The sequence below is a fragment of the Paroedura picta genome, chromosome 2, assembly GCF_049243985.1.
Source record: "Paroedura picta isolate Pp20150507F chromosome 2, Ppicta_v3.0, whole genome shotgun sequence".
Taxonomy (NCBI): domain Eukaryota; kingdom Metazoa; phylum Chordata; class Lepidosauria; order Squamata; family Gekkonidae; genus Paroedura; species Paroedura picta.
In genome coordinates, this window is record NC_135370.1 from 136,089,633 (window position 1) to 136,117,556 (window position 27,924).

The window sequence follows — 27,924 nt, forward strand, 5'->3', positions numbered from 1 at the left end:
CTTTCCCATGCAGTGATGGCTAGTTCTTCAAGATGCTGTGCTCTGTCCATATATAACCTCCAGTAAGAAAAACAAGCCTTACTTTATATAATTTGTTACAGAAGATGTTAACATATCTAAGACCAGCTGCTCCTATTCATAAGGAATGAACTAGAAAGACATCTCCTGGGTGGATATTAGGAGCAGTTCCAAAGCAGAATACACCACATTACTATTTTTAATGAGTAGATATTGATTAAACATAGTGGGATAAAAATGTGAGGTTATTAAAAATAAGTTTCCCAGTTCATCAGTATTTCCATCTTTGCATGAGTTTGTTGTGAACCAGAGAGTGGTTGAATAGCCATAATTTCAATGTTTCTCGTTGCAGTTATTGCTACATCTTTATTGCAATCCTGATTTTCATTGCTCCAGGCTCAAGCTTTTTCCCATTCCTTTCCATGGCCATGACTTGCAGCAGCTGCAAGCAAATGGAAAGGTAAATGTTAAAATATGATAATTTACAGATTTTTGGCAATAGTGATTTTATGTTGACCAGACTTGCTTCTTTGCCCATGAAATTGTTGTCTGCCACTAGGAAAACAAAAGGGTAGCCATGTTGGTCTGAAGTAGCACAATAAAATCAGAGTCCAGTAGCACCTTTAAGACCAACAAAGATTTATTCGGGGTGTGAGCTTTCAAGTTTAAGCACTCTTCGTCAGACTATGATCTCCTTACATGACAGGGAATATATAGCAAAAATCAATTCTGTTACATCAGTAGACAGCCAAACACAGCCAATGATAATCCTTTATCAAAACAGCCAATCAATCCTCTGAATTCAGGGTAGTTTACAAAAACACAGGTAAAGGTAAAGGTATCCCCTGTGCAAGCACCGAGTCATGTCTGACCCTTGGGGTGACGCCCTCTAGCGTTTTCATGGCAGACTCAATACGGGGTGGTTTGCCATTCCCTTCCCCAGTCATTACCGTTTACCCCCCAGCAAGTTGGGTATTAATTTTACCGACCTCGGAAGGATGGAAGGCTGAGTCAACCTTGAGCCGGCTGCTGGGATCAAACTCCCAGCCTCATGGGAAGAGCTTCAGACTGCATGTCTGCTGCCTTACCACTCTGCGCCACAAGAGGATCTACAAAAACACAAGGAGAGACCAAACTGCCTGTTATCAGTGATCAAAGGCTCTCACCTCCCCATATGCTGCTGTATCCGTCTCCATACAACTGTGAAACATTCCTGTCAGGGAATTGCTGGTAACTATCTATCCCAAGGCTAGGGAGTCAAACTCAAAATTCCATTACATTGCCATATCTTACAGTCACATTATCACAAATAAAATATATAGTGAGCCAGTTCTTGAAGCTCCTTTGTAATACAACAGCTACTTTCAGGTCCTTTATTGAATGTCCTGGAAGATTGAAGTGTTCTCCCATAGGTTTTTCAATGTTGTGGTTTTTGATGTCAGACTTGTGCCCATTTGGCATAGGGTTTGACCTGTTTGCCCTATGTAGAGAACAGAGGGGCATTGTTAGCAATTGATGGCATATACTAAGTTGGAAGATGTCACAATTACTGGACCTAACAACATCACCTATGCCATCAAAGACCTATACACCTGCTCATCTTCTAGAATTCATTTTTGCTATATATTCCCTGTCATGTAAGGAGATCATAGTCTGACGAAAAGCTTATGCCTTGAATAAATTTTTGTTAGTCTTAACTGATTTTATTGTACTAGGAAAACAAGTTCATGATATAGAAATACTAGCCTTAAAGCCCCTTGTATCCAGGAATGCAATGGGCACTAGTGGTGTCCTCCCAGCGGCGTGGCCGCTGCCTTATGGGTGGGACGACAGTGGCACAGGTGGTGGGGCAGGTGGCGGTCAGGCTGGAAGGCCTGATGTCGGCCAGTGCAACAGGTGCCCAGGTGGTGCAGCCGCCAGCAGGCAGGTCATTGGACAGGTGAAGCAGGGCAGTGCGGGAGCAGCCACCTCAGCGGGTAACAGGACCTGGCCAGGAGGCTTGGCGAGCACCACGTGGCCGGTCGAGCAGCTTGCAGTCCCTGATGCCGATGACAACGGGCAACCTCATGTTCCCGCTGGCAGCTGGGGAGATAGCCCTGCAGCCAGTTGGCCTGGTTCATGGCAGGCAAGGTGGGAAGCATGTTGCTGGCTGCAGGAGGGCAGGAGTGTCCTCCTCGGCAGCCCAGCAGGGTTTGGGTGTGATGCTGCCAGAGCACCTCATGGCCAACTTCTGGAGGCGGCCACTCCAGCTTTGCTGGCTGCAGCCAGATTGGCCCGTGCAGGTGGAAACGCAATCCAGACAATTGGATGTGTGTCCCAGACAGCGCTCCATGTCCTGGACAGCGCTCCTCCCATAGGGCCGTTTCCCAAATATTAGATGCAGTAATGGTTAGGACAGATAATGTGAAATGTGGGACTTAATTTTCAAATATCAAACTATACTCATATACTTGTGTTTTTATGTTAAATATAATATGCTGGTCATTTTTTCATAGTTGGAGTGTGTATTCAGGGTTCAAGAATTAAACTGAACTTGTTTGAAATGTCTACTTTATATAATGCAGTTGTTCTTAACCAGGAAACAACCATTGTGCTACTTTCCAGAACAGAAGTACTCAAATAGCTCACTGGAATTATTCATATCCTCAGTTAGAATATACAGTTCTAACCATAATTAATTGTCATTATTGTGACGTCTTTGTATTGTCATGATCCATCTTTTCAAAATGTAACATTCTTATGCTGCCACATCAACAGTGTTTCAGCGTTTACATTTGTAAAATATAAACTTGCAGGGCATTTTTTTTTTTTACTGGAAAGTGAGTCACTGACTATTTACATTGTTTTAATAAGACTTACAAGGCATGGCAGCCTTAGAAGGCTAAGACATATCTTCTGTTTAAGATGAGCCTATTTGCTTTAATCTAAGCAAAGCTCAAATGTCTGCTTCACCTTTATTTGTTTATCAGCCCAGATGGTACACAACATGACCTGACATTTATTTATTTATTTATTTATTTATTTAGATTTATATACCGCCCTCCCCGAAGGCTCAGGGCGGTTTACATTAAAACTAATCAACGATACATGAAACAACCATTAACTTAATTAACATGGGCACAGGGACCAGTTGAATTGTATGTGCATTGTTCCTAAATTGTCTGTAAGGTTCCAGATTGGGTACTTTGTATTCTAGAGCCATGGCTGACAATTAGTTTTATTATGGAGGCAATTTCATAAGAAAATAAGAGTTGGAGAGCCAGGATTTCTGTCTCAACCTTTCAAAAAGTCTTGTCAGTACAATCATGTTGCCATAGATTATTCCTTACATCCCTTATTTATTCTAGATTACCACCTATGAAGAGGCACTCCTTAGGAGATCTGGTTTTATCCACATACTTTCAGCTGGAGATTCTTATACTAGGGCCAAAAGAGAGGAACTAAAATTTGCTATTTGTAACATCTATAGTTGAAAATAATTTATTGCTAAAGAGTGAAAGCGGAAATACCTATACGATAACTAGTGTTCGTCTGTTGCTTTCAGACTTACTCAGCGTGTCTTTTGCTGGAAAGCAGGGGACCAAAGGATTGAGTGACATGGAAATGAAAATGTTTCTTGAATGCATACTTGGCTTACATTTAACTATTTGACCTATACCTCAGCAACTTTAACAATCTATTCTTTATCAAAGCAAATGTGAAGTTTGTTAATATCAACTAATCTTACTATTTATTAATTTAATGAAAGCAAAATGACTCTCAGAATACTGCTGATGAGTGTCTTAGTGTGACAAAAAAAAAGAAATAAACGTCTTCCAATAAGGATGCTAACATTGCATGGATCAGCCAAAAGCATCCTGTTTTCCATAGTGGCCAATAAATATGCCCATAAGGCTTACACACAGGCCCAGAAGGCAAAACTTTCTCCTCTTGTTCCATTTATCCATTATGGCTAATGGACACTGAAAAAAGAGGAGTCACAAGTACTCGTATGACACATCTCATTGTCAACACCCTCACTGTTTCCCATCCCTGAAAGCCCCCATACCGTCTGTGTTTTCCTTGCTTCCTTCACCCACCAGCCAATCCGTCTTTTACTTGCCATACATTTCCAGCTATAGTTCTTATTTATTTATTTCATTTATATCTCACCTTTCTTCGCACTGGAACCAAAAGCAGCTTTCATCATTCTCTCCAGTATTTGATCCTCACAACAATTCTATTAAATAGGTTAGGTTGAGAACGTGTACATGTCACAAAATCTCGTGGTGAGGTTCAACAGCGGAGAGGGGATTTGAACCTGGATCTCCCAGATCGTAGTTGGAAACTACAACCATTACACACACTAGTTTCCATGGTTAATGCTGGGAAACAGTATCAACATGAATATAAGAAAAAACACTGTGGCATAGCTGGCAAACACAACCATACAACAACCACAAATTTCAAAAGTTTATATGCAAGTTGTCTTTTTATTTCAAGTTGCATATGTTTTTCCATAACAGACTGGATCCATGCTATGCACATTACTTTACCACCTGGGAACTACATTTTTTGTCTGTGCTAATGAAATATGTTGTGACTAAGCTCAGGCGAAACAAGGAATTCAATACCAGAACCTTGTCATATCTTAATACAGAAAAACATACACAACTTGAACAAAAAAGAAGACAATTTTTATATGAACTTTTACATTATTTGGTTGTTATATGGTTGTGTTTGCCAGCTATACCACAGTATTTTTTCTTATTTTGATGTTTTAACCAGTTCCTGTGGCTGCCTATATTTATTTGCAGTAAACAGTATCAAGCAGCCAGGTCTAGGTGCATCTTCCTCATCCTCTTCCTCTATATTCTTTTATGCCACCCCATCCCCTCACTGTTGCCCCTCACTGCCCAGAAAACCCTCCATTGCAACTTCCCACCTGCTTTTGGGGACAGCCGAACCCCTGGGTCCTCTACCCCTCCCCTGTCCTTTCCCACCATTACAGGGGCGGGGAGCTGCTGGGTTTCTGTGCGAGCTCCCTACCCCCGCCTGAAGCCATTCACACAGGATTTCGGGGCCTGGGTCAGCAGCCACATACCCACCAGCACTAACTGCTGCCACACATCCCTACACTGCCCGAGGAAACCCCAGCCAGCCCCAGCCAGTTGATTTACATGACAGCCAACAACCACCTTCCCTGCCGCCCACACAGAACTCATGGAGCACTCCGCAAGACAGAGACAAGGAGAGACTTCTGCTGCTTTAGACAGGAAAGGCTGAGCTACACAGGGAAAGAGACAGAGACTGAGGGAAAATTTTTGAACAAGAGAAAAACAATACAGGCTGCAAGAGGCTTTTACACACAAATCAGGGGGCCATGGAAAGAGAGCCACATTGGCCCATTATGCACAGAGTAGAAGGTCCGCATTCAGGGTGGAATGGCAGCCGCTAAAATCACCAATTATGCACGCTGCAGGCGGCAACCGGGCGCAGAGTCAACATATGCCGCTGAAAAAGCCGCGTTACCAAGATGCAGAAGAAGTGGAGCTTCCCAGGTCCAGGGCACAACCAAAAGCGGCTCCGGAGTAGCCGCGTACATAATCAGATACTCTGGGTTTTGCCGCCGTTGCGTTCAGTCCCGTACATAAGCAGTTTGCTTCGCTTCTTCCTCCTCTGCGTTCTCCATGCCGCCGTTTCAGCGGCCGTACATAATAGGCCATTGAGATACAAATGGGGAGATTTAGAACGAGCTACAAAAGCATGCCAGACATACAGAGAGAGAGAGAGAGAGAGAGAGAGAGAGAGAGAGAGAGAGAGAGAGAGAGAGAGAGAGAGAGAGATGGGAGGAGACATTTGCTCAGAGATTGGAAAGAAAGACAGAGGCTACGGAGATTGAAAGTCAGACAGAGAGGGGACAGAGAAGACATCGAGAAAGAGGGACAGAAAGCATGAGAGATTAGCTGTTATTCTGCTCTGTGGAGAGAGATGGAAAGACATTGAGAGTTCAAGAAACTCTCAGAAATAACATTCTAACCCATTCTAACTCTTTCCATCTCTCTCTTCTTCTGTGATACTGTCTTTCTTTCTCCCTATATTTGTCTCTCTCTTCTTCTTTCTATCTTTCCCTTTCTTTTTCTCTCCCTTTCTTACTTCCTTCCCATCTCTCTATTTTCCTTACTCTCACTCTCTTTTCCGCACCCTCACCCCATGCTAGCGCTCATTGTATTTCATGGTACAATAGGCTTTTACTCTAGTCTATGGCCATGAGGTCTATTGATTCTCAAGTAGGGAGGCAAGTATTTTTGATGTTATTTTCCTGGCCTCAACCTTCAGCCTGGCAGAACTGTTCAGTCTTACAGGCCCTTAGGATTTTTTTTTTTTCAAAAAATCGGATATAGTATTTTGGGTCATCCCTGGCATTTCCAAATTATATGAACAGGGCCAGGCAACTAGAGGTTTTTTGCCTAATATACAGGGTTGGTGCATTGGATAATAGGATGGGGTGAGTGTGGGGGGGTGGCAACACATTGTATGAGGGAAATTCCTATTTTGGTAGCAATTTCAACACTTTGTCATTTATAAACGGTTCATTAGAATCCTAGAGTTGGAAGGGACCTCCAGGGTTATCTTGTCCAAATAGGAATGACATGCCCACCCACAGTGACCCCAATTTTATACCCAGATGATCCCCTCCCCCCAAAAAAACCCCAACCAGAATCCCTGGCCAGTCAGACATGGAGGAAATTTGCCAAATGGCGATTGGCATGCAAGAAAGGGCCACAAGAGCCAAGCATGGATACAATCCCTTCTGCCCAGCCACTTATATCTGCCTACATTCACAGAATCCATTCTAAACCCATAATAATAATAACAACAACAACAACAACAACAACAACAACAATAATAATAAACAGACTTATTGCCAGCTTGAGACTTTTTTCTTCTACTAAATTCACAGAATCGTCATTTCTGTGAGGTGGCTATCTAGCCTCTGCTTAAGGAAAGAGAACCCACCACCTCCAAGGAACCCTGTTCCACTGAGGGACTGCTTTAACTGTCAGGAACTTCTTCCGTATGCTTAACTGAAAATTCTTTTGATTTAATTTCATCCTGTTTGTTCTGGTTCTACCCTCTCGGGCAACAGAAAACAACTCTGCTCCATCCTCTATGTCAGCTGTCCCCAACCCCTGGTCCAAGGCCACAGCTCCTTGTCCTCCTCCCCGGCTGTTGCCTCTGGGGCTGCCCTGACACTCTGTTGCTGGCTCACCTTTGGTGCTCTCTGGCAACCACTATGGCTGGGGCTCATCCTTGGCATGGCACTGCACAGCTGCTGCGGCGGCAACGTCCCTTGGCAAAAGACTACCCCCCTGGGCCTCAGCAAAATTGTCAAGCGTTGACCGGTCCCCAGTGATAAATAGGTTGGGGACCGCTGCTTATGTGACAGTCCTTGAAGTACTTGAAGATGGCTATCATATCAACTCTTAGTCATCTTCTCTTCAGGCTAAACAGACCAAGCTCTCTCAGCCTTTCCTCATATGTCTTGGTCTTTTAATGAAAAACCAAGAAAATGAACAAGATACTTTTCTGAAGGCCTAGTTTAACATATTAACCAGCAGTTTACAGAGCAGTCCTAAGCAGTGTCACACCCTTCTAAAGCCATTGATGTCAATGGCCTTAGAAATGAAACTTTGCTTTAGATGACAGTGTGAGTGTCCAGCTCACAGCTATAATGGAATGCAACATGCTGTAAATGATAACTGACATTGGATCTTTCTCAAAGGCTGCTTTCCTCTCCCTTTCCCCCAGCCCAACTGCTAAAACAAAAGGCTGCCAAAAGGCAATCATTCTTTCAAGCAACACTTTTTCAAATATAAAAAATGTGTATCTTTTTTCTATACTTTTTCATTCATGCTTTTAATCTTTTTTCATTGTTTTAGCTTCATTTTTTTAAAAAAATGGGTAAAGAAACAGATGTGCTGCATTTAAAATATGCTATAAATCTTGCCTTATGACTTCTTTGCTCCAAACTCCCTGTCAGAAACTGTCAAATATCCAGTTTTCATTCTTTCTGGTATAAAATGGTCATTTTGTGTCATGGCGCCAACCACCATATGCTAGAGTAAAGTCAGTAACCGGCAGTAAAACGGTAACATGAGCACCTATGCAGTTGTACAAAGCAATTAACAGTGGGGGGAAAGACTATATAAATCGTTGGAGAATTAATCAGAGCTTTGCCACTGTCCTGCTGTGTATTTTCATTGCGCCTGTGCCCCTGACCACCCCACCAGAAGTGAATTACTTTGTTAAAGGAAAATGCTCTAATGAGGGTGGGGAATATATAGAAATGAAAGCAATCATTTGTAATCCTTCCACCTCCCCTAAACCTTCTCAAAAATATAGTTTGAGTATGTTCTGATCTGTGAGTCGTCTACACATCTTGTACCTTTCTATTTTAAACTGATCATGCTAAACCAATCTTTACTAAGTTTGTTGTGCAGAAATAACTTCAGATTCATAAATCATTGCTAGTATCCCACAGGAGGAGGTAATGCTGTGGTTTTTATCTTCTAAAATATTTCAAGCTGCCTCTTTCATATGCTTTGCTAAAATTCATTTAATTCTATTCTTCTTCCATCCCCACTACCATTACCCATTCTTTACAAATAAGGCTGAATATGTTGTCCAATTTACTTCTTAGCTGGGTATTTATAACTATCTCATCTCATGTTTTAAAGAAGACCTGCTTCCTATTGCTATTGGCCATCATTCATCATACTTCCAAAGACATTTCGTTTTGCTAAGAATGTGCTGATCTTAATAGTTTTGCTGCAGCCCAGTTTTTATGGTCAAAAACTCCAGTCATGCTATCTCTGCCTAGCTTTTTCCCCCAAATGCAGAGCAGATTGGTTTCAAGTTATTCTGTTAGAAGGGAATTAAATAGTTTTCTAAACAGTTAAAATACTTCCCATGATCTCCAAAATGTTAATCAACAAAGATATACTTGGATATAAGTAAATGAAGAGCATATTCAGTTAAAGGATAATGCATTCTCAAACTTATTTTCTGTCTATAGCTAAGAATGACTGATTAATGTCATTGTAATTTAACAGTTTTTAAAACTCAGAATGTGGGATAAAATATTTTAAATACATAATTGCACAGTCAGCTTTAACCAATTCCACATAATAACTTTTCTAAAATCTGAATGCTGTAGTTGCTAGGCAGAGAATATCTAATCCTAGCAGAATCTGAGGGGGTCTCCTGTTAGCCATAGTATATTTTACTAAAGCATTAGGGAAGAAATTAATTGAAAACATTTTAAAAGATCACCTTTCATCTTCTGAGCGCAAATAAAACAATTGTTTTTTTTTTAACTTGCTGTTTATATTCAAAGATATATGGGGGGGGGAAGAAAAATGAAAATATAATATCTGGCTTAGCTGGCTTTACTACCATAATGATCTAGTAAACTAACCTTCAACACTTTTTTGACAAATTTATAGGCAGCATTATTCATTTTTAAACAAAGCATAATTTCTTGGTTTCCTTGTATTACCTCTGATAATAAACAGTTGCATTTGTTCTGTGGCTGGAATGTATAAATATAACTAGTATTTTTGTGTTCATGTTAAGAGTACTTGAGATTTATAGAATGTGTTTCATACATCATGTACTTGAAAAATGTTAGAACTGTACCAAAAGCCCTCTAGGGTAGGGGGCTAGTAATATCTCACTGTATACAAACCCACACATAAATAAGTATGCACTATACTTACTGGATAAGTAGATATGTCATGTGCATGTTTTAAAAACTAAACTATGCTTCCTTGAAAATTGCTTGTGTGGCATCTATTACATTTTTAAGAGTTGGTTCAAACCAGTCTTCTTGCAGCACTTGCACAAAATATTTTGCTTATTGTTCCTAACTTTTAGAGCTGTTTTGGGCATTGTACAACTGAAGCCTTAGTTTCAGTATATTTGTGGTACTTCTTATTTCTTAATAAATTAGTACTACAATTTAGCATTTCTGGCATATGTTCTTCCCCCCCCCTGCAATTTGCTATGAATACCATTGCTGTTTGAATAAAACATGATAAACCAAACTAGGTTTCATGAAATTTAACATTTCTGACATACTAATAGTAATCCTGCATCTTTGCATTTATTTGAGAGGCTGGTATAGTGGTTACAATGCATAAGATCTGGGAGACTCAGCTTTGAATTCCCATTCTTTCTATAGGAGATTGCAAAGCAATGTAAGTCACTTTGGTTACTATGGCGATATCACCCTCTTCCCTCCCTGACATGCAGGATTTTCCCTTTTTTCTTCTTACTTTCTTGTTAAGCGCCCCCATGTCTGTTTTCTTTTTATTAGTTGGTCTATAACTGTTCCACCCTGTCACGTTATTATATATTTTGATTGATGCTGGCCCAGCCCAAGAACTTAAGGGAAGAGACAAAGTCATGTTCTTATATTTTACTCCTGTAATGGCACACAAGAGGCTCTTGAAAGTTCAATATAAACAAAATATTTTTTAACTTGGAAGTGCAAAGATCAGGTGGAATCAGATGTAGGATGTATGAGATGAACTGATAATAAAAACTTAGATAACTTTGTAATCATACTAAATCCAAATAATACATTGCCAGCAAGTAACTATTTTTGCTTTTCAAAAAGGTCTTTGAAACCTTGAGGAAAGAGGTTTTCTTTTCAGTGTCTGCTTGGAAGAAGAAGAGCCAAGGGTTTTGTAGCCCACTTTTTACTATCTGAAGGAGTCTCAAAGCGGCATACAATCCTTCCTTTCCCCACAACAGATACCCTATGAGGTAGGTGAGGCTGGAAGAGCCCTGAGAGGAACTGCAACTGGCCCAAGATCACCCAGCTGACTGCATGTGGAAAAGTGTGGAATAAAACTCAGGGCCATTCCGCACCCAGAAAATGTAGTGAAAGGGCTACTTCTTGCAGACACTTTTTTTTTTTTTTACATTTTACACTATGTCATCAGCATCCAGAATTCCAGCAGCAAACCAGCAGCTCCATCTTCCATTTTAAAATGCTATATGGGGAATCCACAAAAGGGGAATCCACAAAAGTGGATTCCCCCAAATATATTGCATGAGTGGGAGGAGAGCAACCAGCAACCACAGTAAAATGGCTGTGTGTAACCAAAGTGGCCAGAAGTAGAGTGATCGCCATCTCCAGCACCCGCCCTTGTACCCACCTCCCTTTCCCTTCTCCCTGGAATGGGGCTTATTTGTTTATTTGTTCGTTCTTTTGTAGCAAGCTGCTTGGAGCAATGAATGCACATTGCTCCATAGAGCTAGGACAAAAAAAAAATCCCACCCACCAGTTTGCACACAAAGCATGCCTCTCATAACCCCCTCCCAAAAATCAGGAAAAAAATTACTTCTATTCATCTTCAAATGTCAGACTTCCAAAATGGGCTGGCATCTATGCATCTATGATTATATTCATAGATATAGCAATTGAGAAGTTTTACGTTTTTAAAAAGATTGCTTTCCTTTTAAAGCTAGGAGAAAGCTGATTGGCTGGCTGCCATGATTGACAGAAAAGAGGAAACTCGCTGGTATTGCGAGTCCCTCTCCGCAGCCATTTTAATCAACTGTGCGGAGTGCCTGGAAACATCAGAAAGTGGGAGAAGAAAGCGAGAGAGGAGGCGGTGAGAAATGGCGGGGGACACGTTTTTTTATAGCGTTAAGCAATTGTGGTTGCTTAACACTAAGTTTTTAGAGGTGCAGAATGGCCCTCAGTTCTTCATATTAGAGTTCACTGCTCTTGACCACTATACCATGCTGGCTTAAACACTCAAGCATAGATTCCTAAATTTCATTGACTCTTAAGGTTTAGAAGGTCAGAATATACAAACAAGTTCCCAAAATCCTTCTCTATACATAGACCAGGGATCACTCCTCATTTTAGAACTATTTCCCTTTCCACTGGGCAAGATTACTCTTCTTGTGTAGAAGCTCTGTCCCTTTTTGACTTGAATGAGGATCCACTGTGATCCACTCACTGCAAACTAAGAAAGTCTGCAGTCAGTGCTAAACTCTATCTTCTTCAACTGTCAGTTGCCAACTGTCATTTTTTAACAGAATTAATTCCACTTGAACATCCTGTCACTCAAAGTTTCTCAGACTCTGTGGGGCATTAACCTGTGACAGAGTCACAGTTTCCTGTTTGAAGGGTATAAAGTAAATAAATAAATATTGTATAGCTACAGTAAACTTTTGCATATTTGAGGTCTCCTATTTGTATTACTGATGATATATTTTAACTCTAAAAGTAACCACTGGAGCTGATATGACTGCTCTTCTCTATGGTAAATGATCCCCCTGGGTGTTTTTATGCCCTAATGCCTAACTGATATTAATAATATACTCAGTATATATGGTGGTAATTATAAGGTCATTCTCAGACTATTGTATTGTATTTGTTTTTAAACAAGTTTTTGCTCTTCATACATAAGACTTCCAGCACAGAAATAGGGGGAGTGTGCAAGTTTGTTCTGTGCATCCCAGTGTATATGGTTGTTGGAAGGTATATGGAACTGCTTCCCTCCTTTGGGATAAAATGAACAGGATTTCCTTACAACTAGACATGGAGGCCAAGCTGCTTCTTAGCACTGGTAATAAATAGTTTATTGCCCCTGAATGTAAAGATTCCCTTTAGACATCATGTCTAGTAGACATTAATTGACCTGTGTCCAAATCTGCTGTAACTGATGGACATGTAGGTATTTATTTCAATGAGGTGTGAAAGTGCACTTAGTTTGGTTGTTTTTAGGTGTCAGTGGTCTCTGATTTGTTGTGGTGGTAGGCAACAAATATGATTCTCCTTCTGGAATTTCCACTCAAATCATTTTCAAGCAAGATTTCTGGATGTGATCCACTACTTTAAATAGGAATACAATTCTCACACTCAGAAACAAGTTTCCAATGTGCCTTTTAAATTTGTTTTGAATTAATTTCTCTCTTTTCCCTAATTCAATCTCCCCTCCGTTGTAGGCTCCCTCCTACCTGCCCACTATCATTAATATGGCTGGAGGTGGAGGGGATACCAGCAAGATGATGGCGACTTTAACAAAATGGCACAGTGAAAAAAGGGACATTTCTTAGAAATGATACATTTTAAATAACTTTTACTGTATTTTGTATTTTACCAAGTGCTGGTTTTAAATGTTGTGAACTGCCCCAAGTACAATAACAAGGAGGATGTAGTCAAGAAATTGAATATTAAATTTTAAAAATAAAAAATAAAATTGTATTTAAAATCTTTCAAATATATTTTAAGGTGTTGCAGTATCTGTGTGATTCTGTCCTATGTGAAATGATCCCTTTAGATATTTGTATGTCCTAATTTTTCACTAATTAAATAATGTGAAGAATATATTCAGTGCAAAAGAAATGTCTGTAATTCAATGACAACATGCTATTCTCCAACCCCCCCCCCCTCCACACACACACACACAAACACATACACACTAAGGTCATATTATGTTACAACTCCAGAAGAAATTTCCCAGATAATGGTTTTTGGCTAGAATTGATATGAGAGCAAAACCTTCTTTTCTGGTCTGATGCCAGACTGTCTGGAGATATGTGTTATGTTCCTTGTCAGGAACTGTTGAATCTTTCATTGATAACTCTGGCCCTGGGTAAGATGTCTGTTGGCATCTCCATATTTGTCCTTCCTACCATTAGAAAAGCAGCACTTGCTGGGAAGTATACAGTTGCTTGCTTTTTTCTTTTTTAAGAAGAGATGGGGAAGGAAGAATATGTATAACGACAAAAGCATTCAGAATGTTATTTGGAAGAGAGTGCTTGTGTGTGTATGGTGAGTCCTGACCATTGCTACCTGTTCACATCTCATAAAGCAACAAGTGTGGGACAAACATTTTTGTATACACCACTCTTTGAAGAAAAGATTCTTAAATGTACAAATTTTTGCCTCCTTGGTATTCTGATTTTTAACAAGGAAGAGCCAAATTGAAAGTTTTTCATATCCGCACTGTAAATTAACTATTTCTACATCACCAAAATGAATGCTATTTTCCTTTTAAAGTTTCTATAGACAGACAACACCCTTCTGCTGATTAGTACCATCGTAGAAGTGCTTTGAGATTACAAACCTCAGGGTAGAGTTATGATTACAGCAGCTCTCCAGACTACATAGATCATTTCCTCTGAAGAAAATGGTCGAAGTAGAAATCCTAGAGTGTCATCACATCCCTGCTGATTCCCTTCACCCCCAACTCTGGTTTTCCCAAGAACCAGTCCCAAATTAGGAATTTTCCAGGCTGGAGACAGCATCTGTAATGTATATGCAGCTGAATTTTGAGCCTTCATGAATACGCTGACATTGTTACACTGGAATTTTTTAGGTGGTGGACATTTTACATTGGCATTATTTAGGCGGTGGAAAGTGGAAACTGGATCTGAAAGGAAAGCATCGGGATTTTTTCTCCTGCAGAGACTGCAGTTGCCACATCATTGCACAGTGTTCATTTAGACTATAAAGCCCAGATCCCTTTCATATTGGCTCTTTAACCCATGTTGGATTCTGGAGGCAAACAGATTTTTCTAAGGGTTCCCACACTGTGAGGAAAAACTGCTATCCTCCAGCAGTCAATGAAGTCTTAATCTGGGTTTCAAAACCTGTTTTTATGCAGGTTTTTGTTACACTTAATCCTTTAGATGTGTGATGTCGTTTACTTGCATTTTAGTAAAGCTTTTGATAAGGTTCCCCATGATGTTCTGATGGATAAGTTGAAGCAGTGGTCCCCAACCTGCGGGCTGCGGCCCGGTGCCGGGCCGCGAAGGCCATGGCGCCGGGCCGCAGCTCCCTCTCCCTGCCCCCCCCGCAGTAAAAAACTTCCCAGGCCGCAAGCTTGCGGCCCGGGAAGCTACTTACTGCGGGAGGGCGGGGAGAAGGAATCGGGGCTGCGCCCATGCAGGCCGTGCCCGTGCGGCCCGCGGGTGTGGCCCGATCAGCGGGCGTGGCTCGCGGGTGCGGCCCGATCCACGGGCGTGGCTCCCGGGCGCGGCCCAATCCGCGGGCGTGGCTTCCGGGCACGGCCCGATCCGCGGGCACAGCCCGATCCGCGGGCGCAGCCAGAAGCGCGGGCGTGGCCCGCGCGGGCGCGGTCCCCGTGGGCGCGCCCCGATGTCCTGCCGGTCCCCAGCCTAATAAAGGTTGGGGACCACTGAGTTGAAGGACTGCAGTCTGGATTTTCAGATAGTCAGGTGGATAGGGAATTGGTTAGAGAACCGCACTCAAAGAGTTGTTGTCAATGGTGTTTCATCAGACTGGAGAGAAGTGAGTAGCGGGGTACCTCAGGGCTCGGTGCTCGGCCCGGTACTTTTTAACATATTTATTAATGATCTAGATGAGGGGGTGGCGGGACTACTCATCAAGTTTGCAGATGACACCAAATTGGGAGGACTGGCAAATACTCCGGAAGAGAGAGACGAGATTTGAACACAATGGAAAAATGGGCAAATGAGAACAAGATGCAATTTAATAAAGATAAATGTAAAGTTCTGCATCTGGGTCAGAAAAATGAAGAGCATGCCTACTGGATGGGGGATACACTTCGAGGTAACACTGTGTGTGAACGAGACCTTGGGGTACTTGTGGATTGTAAACTAAACATGAGCAGGCAGTGTGATGCAGCGGTGAAAAAGGCAAATGCCATTTTGGGCTGTATCAACAGGGGCATCACATCAAAATCACAAGATGTCATAGTCCCATTGTATACAGCACTGGACAGACCACACCTGGAGTACTGTGTGCAGTTCTGGAGGCCTCACTTCAAGAAGGACGTAGATAAAATTGAAAGGGTACAGAGGAGAGTGACGAAGATGATCTGGGGCCAAGGTACCAAGCCCTATGAAGATAGGTTGAGGGACTTGGGAATGTTCAGCCTGGAGAAAAGGAGGTTGAGAGGGGATATGATAGCCCTCTTTAAGTATCTGAAAGGTTGTCACTTGGAGGAGGGCAGGATGCTGTTTCTGTTGGCTGCAGAGGAGAGGACACGCAGTAATGGGTTTAAACTACAAGTACAACGATATAGGCTAGATATCAGGAAAAAAGATTTCAACAGTGGAATAGGCTGCCTAAGGAGGTGGTGAACTCCCCCTCACTGGCAGTCTTCAAGCAAAGGTTGGATACACACTTTTCTTGGATGCTTTAGGATGCTTAGGGCTGATCCTGCGTTGAGCAGCGGGTTGGACTAGATGGCCTGTATGGCCCCTTCCAACTCTATGATTCTATGATTCTAAACCCTTAAAAACTTCTGATTAAAGAGGCAATGTTCAGAGCAGTGATCCCCAACCCGCGGGCCGCTGTCCGGTGCCTGGCCGGGAAGGCCTTGGCGCCGAGCCACAGCTCCTTCTCCCCCCCCCCCCGCAGTACAAAACTTCCCAGGCCGCAAGCTTGCGGCCCGGGAAGCTTCTTACTGTGGGAGGGGGGGAGAAGGAATCAGGGCCGTGCCCGCGCATCGCGCATGCGTGGCCGGGTCGCACATGCGCACATGCACCATGTGGGCCGAAATCGCGCGTGCGCTGCACTTTTGTGCATGTGAAAGTGCCGCACATGCAGGATTTCGGCTGCGCATTGCCGGATGTGCGCGGGCGCGGCGGGCGCGGCATGCGCAGGCGGGCAGTTGCCCTGCCGGTCCCCAGCCTCAAAAAGGTTGGGTACCACTGGTTTAGACTAGGACTATATTTTTATTATTTCAAAAATCTGATTACAGATTTGCATTTAATTTTTTTATTACTGTCACATTTTTCATATTAAATAGGCTACCCTTTAAATCTTATTTTAGGATTTGTGTGTTGATTTCATTTTGTGTGTGTGTGTTATAGTTATGATTGTTGCGAGCCGCTGTGAGCCCCCAGGGAAGGGTTGCATACAAATGGAAAAATAAATAAATACTGAAGGGCCTAACTATACAATATACCATACCAGTTCCCTCCCTGGATGTGTCATGGGTCCTTGTAATATAGAGTGATTTAGACAATGATGCAAAGAGAGAAGAAGCTTAAACCTTCTCTCTGTGCTGTTTTTGCCCCAATGGGAAAATGGCATGTAGCCTAGCAGTACAGCTATTAAAATACTAGTCTAAATGCAAATATGTAAATCATATTTCTAAACATAAAATAATTTTTTAATGTATAGATGTTTTCTAAATCATACAAAAATAAACAAACAAAAAACTGAATAATTAAGATGGTTTCTCACAAAGAAAGTTGTGGAAACCAATAATACTGCTAAGCAAATCCTGCATAATCTAAATTTAAAGCAAGGAAAAAATTATCTTTGCTCCAAGATGAGAAAGTGCTTGGAAACAAGCCATCTAATAGAGGCTTAATGTATGGCATTAAGGTAAATAAAAGGTAAAGGTATCCCCTGTGCAAGCACCGAGTCATGTCTGACCCTTGGGGTGACGCCCTCTAGCGTTTTCATGGCAGACTCAATACGGGGTGGTTTGCCAGTGCCTTCCCCAGTCATTACCGGTAAATATCACCTAGTAAATAACATCCCATTGAACCTCTGTTAAAGGGACATGACATTTTTTCTCCAGGCAGTTAGCAACCTCACTTGGGCATGGGAAACTACCACAAGTTTTTGTTCTTAATTCTGTGCTTAAAATAAGAGCAGGATAAATTAACTTTTCATTTACAAGGCAAGAAATGGTACAGTCGATGTTCTGGTTCTATATTGATGAATGTCCTGACCTGCTTCAAAGATGAATTCTCTGGGGGAAGAAACTAACATTGGCCAATGATAAATATCTCTTGCTTTAAAAAATTGTTCTTTTTGTAGCTGTAGAAGAACATAAGATCGAGGAGAGCCATTTGGAGAATGCACAAAAGTGGTAAGCATTCTACTTTCATTTAGATAATGTATTATATTTGCTTATTAAAGATCTTTTTCTTCAGCATTGGGATGTCAAAAATCATGTGATAGAATTTCAAATACATGTGCTTTTGAGATTTTGACATGAATATATTTGACTCTGTAGGACAAGCCATGTAATGGAGGCTCATTTAGTTGCTCAATTGTTAGATTTATTATAGTTCTTTAGACAACAGGCAAGGGGTTGCCTTTGGGTAAGGGTGGCATACAAATCTGAAAAATAAATAAAAATAAAAATTAGATATAAGTAAATGCTTCACATACCGGGGGGGGGGGGAAGAGAATGTGCTAATAGAAAACCACTATATTAGCTGGAAGACTAGGTGAAAATCATTTTCACAGACATCTTGTTTTGAGCGTTCAGGTTTGTTTTTTTCTTTTTTTACATGACAGCATGTTCTGCCAAAAAATTGTCCACTATCAGTCTGAAGCTTTTTTATCCATTAACAGTTTTACACATAATGAGCTGCTTTTTAGACTGATGAACATCAATGTTATTTTTTGTAGTTTTGTTTCTGTTTAAGTCATAAGTTTAGGCCTATGTCAAAATGTCAGACTGGTATGTCTGGGGAGCAGAAAGTTTCAGAATAATTGTTCCAAGTCAAATAACACTGGCTGGGATAAAAAGAAGTTAGTAGCAGTCACAAAGGTGCCAAAGTTACATTCATAAAACCAGAACATAGTCTACCTTTCTTTTGGACTATCCAAATTACACGAGAACAGTTTGTGAGCTTTCAAGTTCACCAGAACTCTTCATCAGGCTAAATATTACATTTTTAAAAAATCTGAAAAGGGAAAGAAAAGTGCTGGTTAAGTCTGCAGCCTCCATGGCTTTTATATGTAAGGCAGTTGCCAATGACATTCAGCATGTCATTGGAAGTCCATGCACATTTTATATGTTACTACCAGCTAAGCCCACTTTAAAAGTGGGCTGGGAGGTGGCAAGAGGCCACCTCGCTGACAGTTCTTACTACGGGAGGCTGGGAGATGGTGACAGCACCTTCCACAAGCCACCAGGTCTCGCTGCAGGAGGTTGGGAGCGGGTGCCCACAGTAGCAACTCAACACACTTGGCCCCACAGGGATGCCAGGCAGATGGACAGGTGCCAGCCCACTGTGGAGGGTTACCACATTCCTTGCCCCACATGAAGGCAGGGAGGCCAGGCAGAGAGGCAAGTGGCCACCACAAAGACTGGCAGCATTACTCAGCCTGCACAGAGGCAAGGAAGCCATCCAGAAAAGTGGGTGGCTATGCCAGAGGCCACCAGGACTTGTGGCCCTGAGGAAGCTGGGAGGAGCCTCTGACTGGCCCTCAGTGGGGGACAAAGCCCTGATGGTGCACCAGCTCCTATGAGTGGCCCTCCTCCCGAGCGCCAATCAGATGGCTGGCATGGTGTCAGAAGTACGCATCACGTTTTATTAATATGACTAGCTTCAAAGCCCGTTCCTAAGAATGGTTTGGCAAGGCCAGAGTTGCCTGGGGCAGCAGGATCACTGGGTGGGGCATTCCTCCCCCCTCTCCCCATCCCAAGACCACAGCTGGCGGGTTCTGGGCCAAGCACTCTGCCTGGGAGCCCCAAACCCCAGGGGGATGCTGCTCTCCCAGGCAGGAAACTCACAGGCAGGCACAGCTCTCACTGGGCAGGGACTCTGAGCCTTGGAGGGATGTGCAAGGAGGAGGTGGTGTCAGAGGTGGGAACCAAAATGGATGGACAGGCAATCCAGTTGGAGGAGGGGGCATGCAGGGGCAGAACAGACGCCCTGAGAGGCAGTTAAGCCATGAGACCAACTCCTCCCACTAGCCCTTACCAGAAATATATAGTGGTACAGATGCTTAAAGGGCTGATTGGTCTATACTTGGGCCAATGTGGCAGTATCGTAGCCAATTAGGCTAATTCGAGGCGCGATTATTGCTCATTGAAAACTTTTCCCTATACTTGGAGGAGTCATTTCTACTGCCATTCTTGTAGAATGGAACCACAACTGTCTTCCCCCAATCCATAGGAATGTGGCCAATTGTGTCAATATATGTAAGGGGGCCCACCATTTCACACTTTATTTAAGGTATTCAGGGAGGATCCCATCAATTCTGTGAGTTTTCCCTTTTTTAAGCCACCCAATATGGGCTTTGACATCCATAACTGTAACTGGGGGGCCAAGGAGGCAAGTCAGCAAGCTCAAAAGAAACTGATTGGGGGGGATGATCGCTATAAATGTCCTCACATAGTACACTAGAACAGGGGTAGTCAATCTGTGGTCCTCCAGATGTCCATGGACTACAATTCCCATGAGCCCCTGCCAGCAAACACTGGCAGGGGCTCATGGGAATTGTAGTCCATGGACATCTGGAGGACCACAGGTTGACTACCCCTGCACTAGAACATAACATCATTTGGGGCTTCCAAACAATGATTTAGATCTGAAGACCTGCAAATGAAATAGAGTTGTTGATAACTAGAATTGTCCCTTTCCTCTGAAGTCCCTAATTGAACAGCTGCTTCTAAAGGTCTATGGCAGCCTTTCTAAACTTGTTTACTGTTGAGAAACCCCTGAAACAGTCTTCTGGCTTTGAAAAACCCTAGAAGTGCTACGATTGTGCAGAATATAATTGGAAAACATAGCCTTGTACTTGCCCAACCAGGGCCCCTCCATAAACTCCCACCCATTTAAGAAACCCTTCCAAGGCCATCAAGAAACCTCAAGGTTTCTTGAAAGTTTCCTCAGGGTTTAGAAAGTCTGGTCTATGGAGTGTCAGGAACAACATGGAATACAGTTTGGTTAAGGGTCAAGGGAAACATTTTGATTTATATACAAGGATGTATAAATGAGGTTCTCAACCCCAGGAACAGCTTGTCATGAGAAGGAAAGCATTGGGAAGGGGCAGCTCGTAAAAGTCTAATCTGAAAATTGTATTGTCTTCTAAGTTACCTGGGATCTAAGACATTGAAAAGTAATAGAAATGAGTAAAATTCTGCTAAACAGTTGTCTTAAAACCAGAATCATTTTTTAAAATCGTTTCCCTCACCCCACTTCTGTGTTCATATTTTGTCTTACATTACCCAACCATCAAAATATCACCTTTATTTTCCTGCAGAAAAGTTTTGAAAGTTTTGTTACATTTGTTGTATATTGCTCATATAGTTTCCAGGGTTAAAGCTGATTTATGTTAATTACCAACCTAGGCTACCAGGTCAGAAATCTGCCCTGGGGGAAACTGAATTTCCCCAGTGGGTTTATGTGCTGACAGTCTTTCTCCCGTACACTGTAGCTTTGAAGAAATGTTGAGATATTTTGGGATAAAGCCGAAGTCTGGTGAGAAGGAGATCGCACCAAACTACGTTTTCACAGTGTGGTATGAGTTCTGCAGTGACTTCAAGACCATTTGGAAACGAGAGAGTAAAAACATTTCCAAAGAAAGGTAAGGTTCTAATAAAGTCATTAATACTATTTTAGATGTCTGGGAAACTGTTCCTTTTCAAACTCAACAAATTATACTCCCATATTTCACAGGCGTCATTGTTTTCTTTCAGATCAAATGGACATCAAGGAAAGATTATTCCCTCAGGGTACCTAGGAAAATTCACCAAAGAGATGCTGTCCCCACAAAAAGATAAACACATATAATCTGATAAATTACACTTTCTTAACCCCTTCCAATTACTAGCTAGTAAAATGAAAGGGGAGCTGTGCTAATTTGTAACAGATTGTTTCTCTTTGCATTTTCATGTTGGGCTACCCTAAATGAGGCGATATTGCTCTTGCAGACAGCACAGACAAATAAAAGTAATGCTTTTTCCAGTTAATATACTACACTTGCATCAAAGGGAAGCCCATGAGATTTGGGCCACACTTAGCACAGTGTTGAAGTCCCATACTGAATTTACAATGCTACTTCTTGGTAACCTGCTGTGGACATCAAACTCAGTGCCGCTGCATCTCCCACCGTCTCCTGATTTTATTAGGTTTAGCTAAAGGCTTTCTTTTCTCTCTTTTTTTAAAGAAAGCCTTCAACTCTAAACTTCATACTTTTTTCAAAAGAAAAGTTAGGCTCTATGTAATAAACAGACAAATTTTACAGTGTACACATGTCATAGTTTGGTGACTGCTCTCTCCTGTAAAAGCACTAAGTGAATTACACTGTAGGTGTTTCCAGCCCTGCTCTATTGCTGTATTTCATTTCAGTTTTGTCTCCTGCTCTGCAGTACTAAATGCACATTTCCTGTGCCTATATGTGTCTTCCTTTTGGAATTAGTTTATTTTTGTGCCTTAATAAATATTAATATGAACCCCTGCTCTCATGCTCTCTGATAAAAATGCTGCCATTTATAATTTATGATAGAATTATAAAACTGTTTCCCTGAAAATGAGTTTCTGCTAAAAACAAAATTGAGCAAGGTTTTTAGGTAAATGGAAGCACAGGTAAAAAACTTCAAATTCACTATTAAAATTGATCATAAGGTAAAGGTCTCCCATGTGCAAGCACCAGGTCATGTCTGACCCTTAGGGTGACGCCCTCCAGCATTTTCATGGCAGACTCAATACAGGGTAGTTTGCCAGTGCCTCCCCCAGTCATTACCGTTTACCCCCCAGCAAGCTGGGTACTCATTTTACCGACCTCTGAAGGATGGAAGGCTGAGTCAACCTTGAGCCAGCTGCTGGGATTGAACTCCCAGCCTCATGGTCAGAGCTTTCAGACTGCATGTTGCTGCCTTACCACTCTGCACCACAAGAGGCTACAAAATTGATTATAGTAAAATACTAAGAAAGCTGTGGTAATGATGTGTTGGCAGAGTTTAAATAAGTGAGAGAGAAGCACAGCACCAAGCTACTTAAAATAATAAAATTGTTTTATTGTGATGAGGAACAACTTTGTGTGGAAAGAAAAGAGAAGAGAGACCTAACAGTCTAGCTGTTTATTCAGTCTATTCAAGAAGCAAGCAGGGAGGAAGTGTGCTCAAAGGAACAGGAATCCAGTCATGACACTGGAGGATGTTATTTGAAAAACATCAGAAAGGTCCAAAGCTATGCTAAATGCACATCTCCACCAATGTCCCCTGCAGGACATGCTTCATATGTTTCAGAATCATGAACACTACAGATCTCGCAACACCTCTTCTCAAATCCTAGCATGCAAAGTCCTTCAGGTTCATTTTCTTCAATAGAATCTCAAATTTTCACATGCAAGTGGTTTCATAAGTTGCAACTATGTCTCCAGTGGGGCAATACTCCAATCCAATAAGCCCTTCCTTCTGCATATCCTTTAGAACAGCGGTCCCCAACCTTTATCTGGTTGGGGACTGCCTCCTGGGGTGGGGGAGAGCCAGCAGCCCGGCTGCCGCAGTTGCTCAAAAACGCACACGCGAGGAACTGCCGTGCATGCACGTTTTGGCCACCAGGTGGCGCTAACACGCATGCGCAGAGTTTGCCACGCGTGCGTGTTTTGGCCACCAGGGGGTGCAAACGCGCATGCGCGGCAGTTCCGCACGTGCGCATTAGCGTCGCTGGCGCGCCAGCTGCTGCGCCGGCTGCCGTGCCGGCCTCTTTCCCCACCTCTCGCTGCAGGGGGGGGAGGCAGGCGCGGCCGCTGGCGGCCTGGTACGATGGCCTTTGCAGCCCGGTACCTTTGCGGTCCGCGGAACGGGGGTTGGGGACCCCTGCTTTAGAAGGTAATGTATCTATATGCTTGGTTCACAAATTAAGTCTTTCCATCTGTGTAAACCTTCTACATCCCAGATTATTCTCAAAAAGTGGCACTGAGTTGGGTTCTTCAGTTCCAGGGTCCTGTATCAAATGTAATATCTACTTCAGCTGCTTGCATGCCTCCACGACCATACAAATTCTGCCTCTATGGAGGATATGGCTACAGTCTCTAGCTTTCTACTGGTCCAGCTTGACAGCAACATCTCCATACAAAAATAAATTTTCTGAGTCATTTTCTGTCCTTGATATCTCCTGCTCAGTTTGTATCCATGTATCATATCAGTTTTGCATTGTTGTTTGCTGGCAATTTGAGTTTTAAATGAGTAGTGCTTTGAAAATATCTGACAAGCCTTTCTACCGCATTCTGCCCAGTGCTTTTCACTTTCAAGCTTGCAAGAAAAGTACGGTTATTGAGACCATAATAGGCAGTGTAACGTTCTTGGCATTCTTATGTTTTACTCTTGGACACTATACATTTTTATACACTATAATTAATCCTGTTTTTATATTTTAAGTTTATTTGAACTCTGGAAAGGCACTGTAGAAGTATTTTAAATCGATAAATACACTGCTAGTTTAAATACATTGCTTTATCTAGTTTAATTAATGTCACATCAATTGCATTTGCTATTGAGGAAAGGTATATAATTACTTGCTGAATAAAAATCCTGCTCTTTCTCCAAAGAGACCAGGGAAATATGGTTCTGTTCTCCATTTTGCCTTTCTAGAATGTAGGTTGTACTCAGAATGACTGTCCCAGAGTCACCTAGTGAACTTGATGTCTAAATGAGGGTTATGGACCTGTACCTCCCATGTCCTAGTCTAGCAGTTTAGCCTTTATACCAACCTGGCCACTTGATGAATTTGGATGTATGTTGTTATCTAAATTCTACAGGCTCTTAGGTACAATAACAAAAGAATATTTTGTTCTATCACAACTGTGCCCCAGCTAATCTGATAATACAGTAGCATTGCGTACAGTTTTAATTCTTTTAAAGTTAAGCTAGCTCCTATTTTAAAAACAAATGGGCTATTAATAGTTAAGTATAAAATCTTTGTGCAGTTTGGAGTGATCTTTAGCTAACCATTTCCATTGATGTACATTTTACACTATTGATTATTCTTTGGTTTCTAAAGTGAGACACCTCTTAATAGTGCAGGAAAAGACAGTTGATAGTAGCTCCATCTAAGAAGCAGGTTTGTTTTGTCTGAAAACTACTTGACTTCTAATGTAAGAAAAGTGTAGAATCTAATTAGATTTTTATCAGACATTTTAGAAGAGGAAACACTTTAACTATGCTGCCCTACACTTAGCCTGCCATGAAAATATATTAGCTGACTGTGTAATATAGCTGATTCCCCAAAGACAAAAATTTACATACCATATAGGAAGGATTTACAAATATATAGCCATTATGTATGGATAAAAAACAGTGGTAATTTTTTGCCTTTCCTCCCAATAAAGAGTCCCCAAAGTGGCAAATGCAAACCATAACCCAATTAAGATTAAATTCCTGGATTACACATGTTACACAAATATAATAAAATATATGTTAAAAAAATCAGCAGAAATAGATTTTAAATAACCAATATTCTTCAGATTTGGAACGTCTGGTTTTTATAAAATGACTGTTTTGCTCAGTGGAATTTTCAATGAAATATCTTAAATTACATCTTACTTTCTTTAATACGTATAGGTATTATTTATACTACAGAGATGCGATGCTGTCTTAGGGTTGATTTATACTTTACACAAACAATTTAGGAGGTTATTTTTGTTGAGCATGGACATGTGAAGCAGCCATTGCTGAACTTAGGGTTTTTCTTAATCATCCATTTTCATTGGTTACTCAACTGTTAGGAAGGATCCAAGTGTCCCCTGAGGAAGTACTTGTGTTTGTAGGGGCATTGCGTTTTTCCATTCCTGAAAACGATGCAGTATTTTGATCCCTAAACATTTTAATTTTGCCACTGGTTTGTTTTATTGTCACAGACATCTGCTATATAGTGTCTATGATATCACTGATGAAAAGCAACTTGGGAAAGTCATTAGTTATGTTTTGTTGAGTTTATTTAATTTTCGTGTTCATTAGCCTGCTTACTCTGCTATGTAATATTTGAGACAGGAGCACTTCCATTGTCTTTAGGAAGAGAAGAATACTAGCTCAACATGATTTTGTCAACACGATTTCTCTTTTTTTTCAGTTGTAGTGTTTTCTCTGGCCACTCTCTCTAGATCTGGAGCCCAATTTATCAAGAATTTCTTTCTCTTAAAAGGGATAGTAGTCATCCAACTTCCCAAAGGAAAGATATCTTCCCACTCTTGAGCAAGACCACATAACTTTGCTATCTAACTTTGGAAGGGGCTTATGAGACACAAAATCGAGCATGATTTTGTATCAGCACTTTTAAAGATAACATACCATACTGCAAAATAAGGTTAGTATCCTCTGCATGTGCCACTAATTCAGAACACTATGATAAAATTCCATAATTAATTAAAGCAAAAACTTACATGTTTGATAAGAAATGTAAGTTGCAATCAAAAAATCAAAAACTATTGAAAACATGCATGTTCGTAACATAAGCTATTCTTGGTTCCAGCTTCCTTTTTTGTATATGTATAAGTCTGTTTTGAATACCCTACAAGGTCATCCAGACTTTTACTCTAATATATTATAAAATGCAGTTGGTACCCTGGGTCGCCAATCCATCTTGATGGAACTTAATATGGTGCCGAGAGTATATCATGCCAACAAGCATTTAATTGTGCTTGTTGATTTAAGGCCAAATCAATAGTTGCTGCTCCAGCCTGGAAGCGAGTCTGTGGCTAATAATCAGTCTCTAGGTATCGTATCGCTTCATGCCTTAATTCCTATTCTTTCCTCCCTCAATGTCGAGAAGGAAAAGAGGCCATGGGGTTAAGTAAGCAGTGTTTTTTCCCCCTAACCTTGTGGCACAGCTATATGTGTTTCTTTAAAGGTGAAAATTATTCTCCTACTTGGTATAATACTGTTTTAACACCTCCATTGAATTTGAATCTTTTTTTCATTCTCCATTTGAATCTTTAAGAAACAGAAGAAATTAACTATCATTATAAATTTTAATAACCCACATTTTGTTTCCAAATTTGCCTGTGGTTCCTTTATTTAGTTTGAATATTTCAATTTGCATCATTAACTGAGCAATCCAGAGCAGGTCTGCCCAGAATTCTACTTAGGTCTCTTCAATGGTGCTTACTCCCAGAAAAGAGTTCTTGGGCAACAAACTGAATTAACTGGAAAGTATCAATACTCTTTTCTCTTTGCAGGTACTAACATGGTTTATTCTTTTTTAAAACTATAGGTTTTATTGTTGCTTTCACAATTCTGAGTTTTTCCACACTGTGTGGTAATTCTTTGCAGTTTAAAAGCTTAACAGCATTGCTGACACCAGCAACCTTTCTTCTCTATTCTTTAGTGAGTTTTGACCTTCTTTGCACGATGATGAGTGATCCTCATTTTTCTTTGGAAAATATTCCCCTTACATATGGTCAGATTTCATGGTTTAAGGAAGCTGCATTCCTCAAGCCTCTGCCCTCTTCCTCTCTACCTGAAGTTTCAAAAATTATTAATAGGTAGTGTCTTGACTATAGAGTAGGCACCAGCTGTGTCACTTATAGACTAATGGAACTCAAGAGGATTAAGCTGTTCTCTTAAAAATTGAATATAAATAAAGATGCATATAACTTATAAGGAGGGAGTGGTCTTCTGTTGACTGCACAGGCCAGCAAAATGTCAAATTTCACAAGAGTAGCAAATGACAGTGAAGCATTGTCAAGGCACTGGCTATAATACCAAGTAGCATAGGTGAAATGTATAAATTACAGTGTAAGGTATTCATAAAGTGTAAGGTATTCATAGAGTTCCCAATGAAAGAAAAATTAGATTGAGTGGCTGCTATGAAGAAAGAATTTGTTTCAAATTCAGCTTAAATTTACCTCTCGAAAGTACTGCTGGAAAAAGCCCCCAAGACTCATCTAAAGGGGGCCATTGCCACTGCAGGGGAGGAATGCCAACAGGGACCTGGCTGGTAGGAGAGAACTCCCAGCCCTGGCATTCTGGGGCAGTGTGTCTGTGTTGGCATGGCAACAGGGTGTGTGGCTGAGCTAGGCATCAGTTAAACGGATGGCCTGACATTGCTCGGCCTCTTTTTCCCCATCAGGGCACCCAAAGATGCATCGCTCGGTGGGAGGAGCCGTTTTTCTGGCCCAACCGCCTTGTGATGTCAGGAAAGCCCAGC

At 41.5% G+C, this 27,924-nt stretch overlaps 1 protein-coding gene, 1 long non-coding RNA gene and 1 pseudogene across 4 annotated transcripts in view; 2 read left to right on the plus strand and 1 right to left on the minus strand.

Annotated features, from left to right (window-relative positions):
* The window catches only part of FMN1 (formin 1), a 212,106-nt gene that overhangs the window by 168,828 nt on the left and 15,354 nt on the right, over window positions 1–27,924 (plus strand). For all 3 annotated transcript variants that reach the window (XM_077322951.1, XM_077322952.1, XM_077322953.1), the window contains 2 exons: window positions 17,852–17,903; window positions 21,212–21,361. In XM_077322951.1, coding sequence (XP_077179066.1) covers window positions 17,852–17,903; window positions 21,212–21,361 — 202 coding nt within the window. The remainder of the gene's footprint in view (window positions 1–17,851; window positions 17,904–21,211; window positions 21,362–27,924) is intronic.
* LOC143830443 (uncharacterized) lies at window positions 202–27,742 on the minus strand. The gene is made up of 2 exons (XR_013228451.1): window positions 27,623–27,742; window positions 202–460 (listed from the first exon to the last, which is right to left on the minus strand). It is a non-coding gene; the product is annotated as an uncharacterized LOC143830443 (long non-coding RNA).
* LOC143831023 (U4 spliceosomal RNA) lies at window positions 19,797–19,924 on the plus strand (annotated as a pseudogene).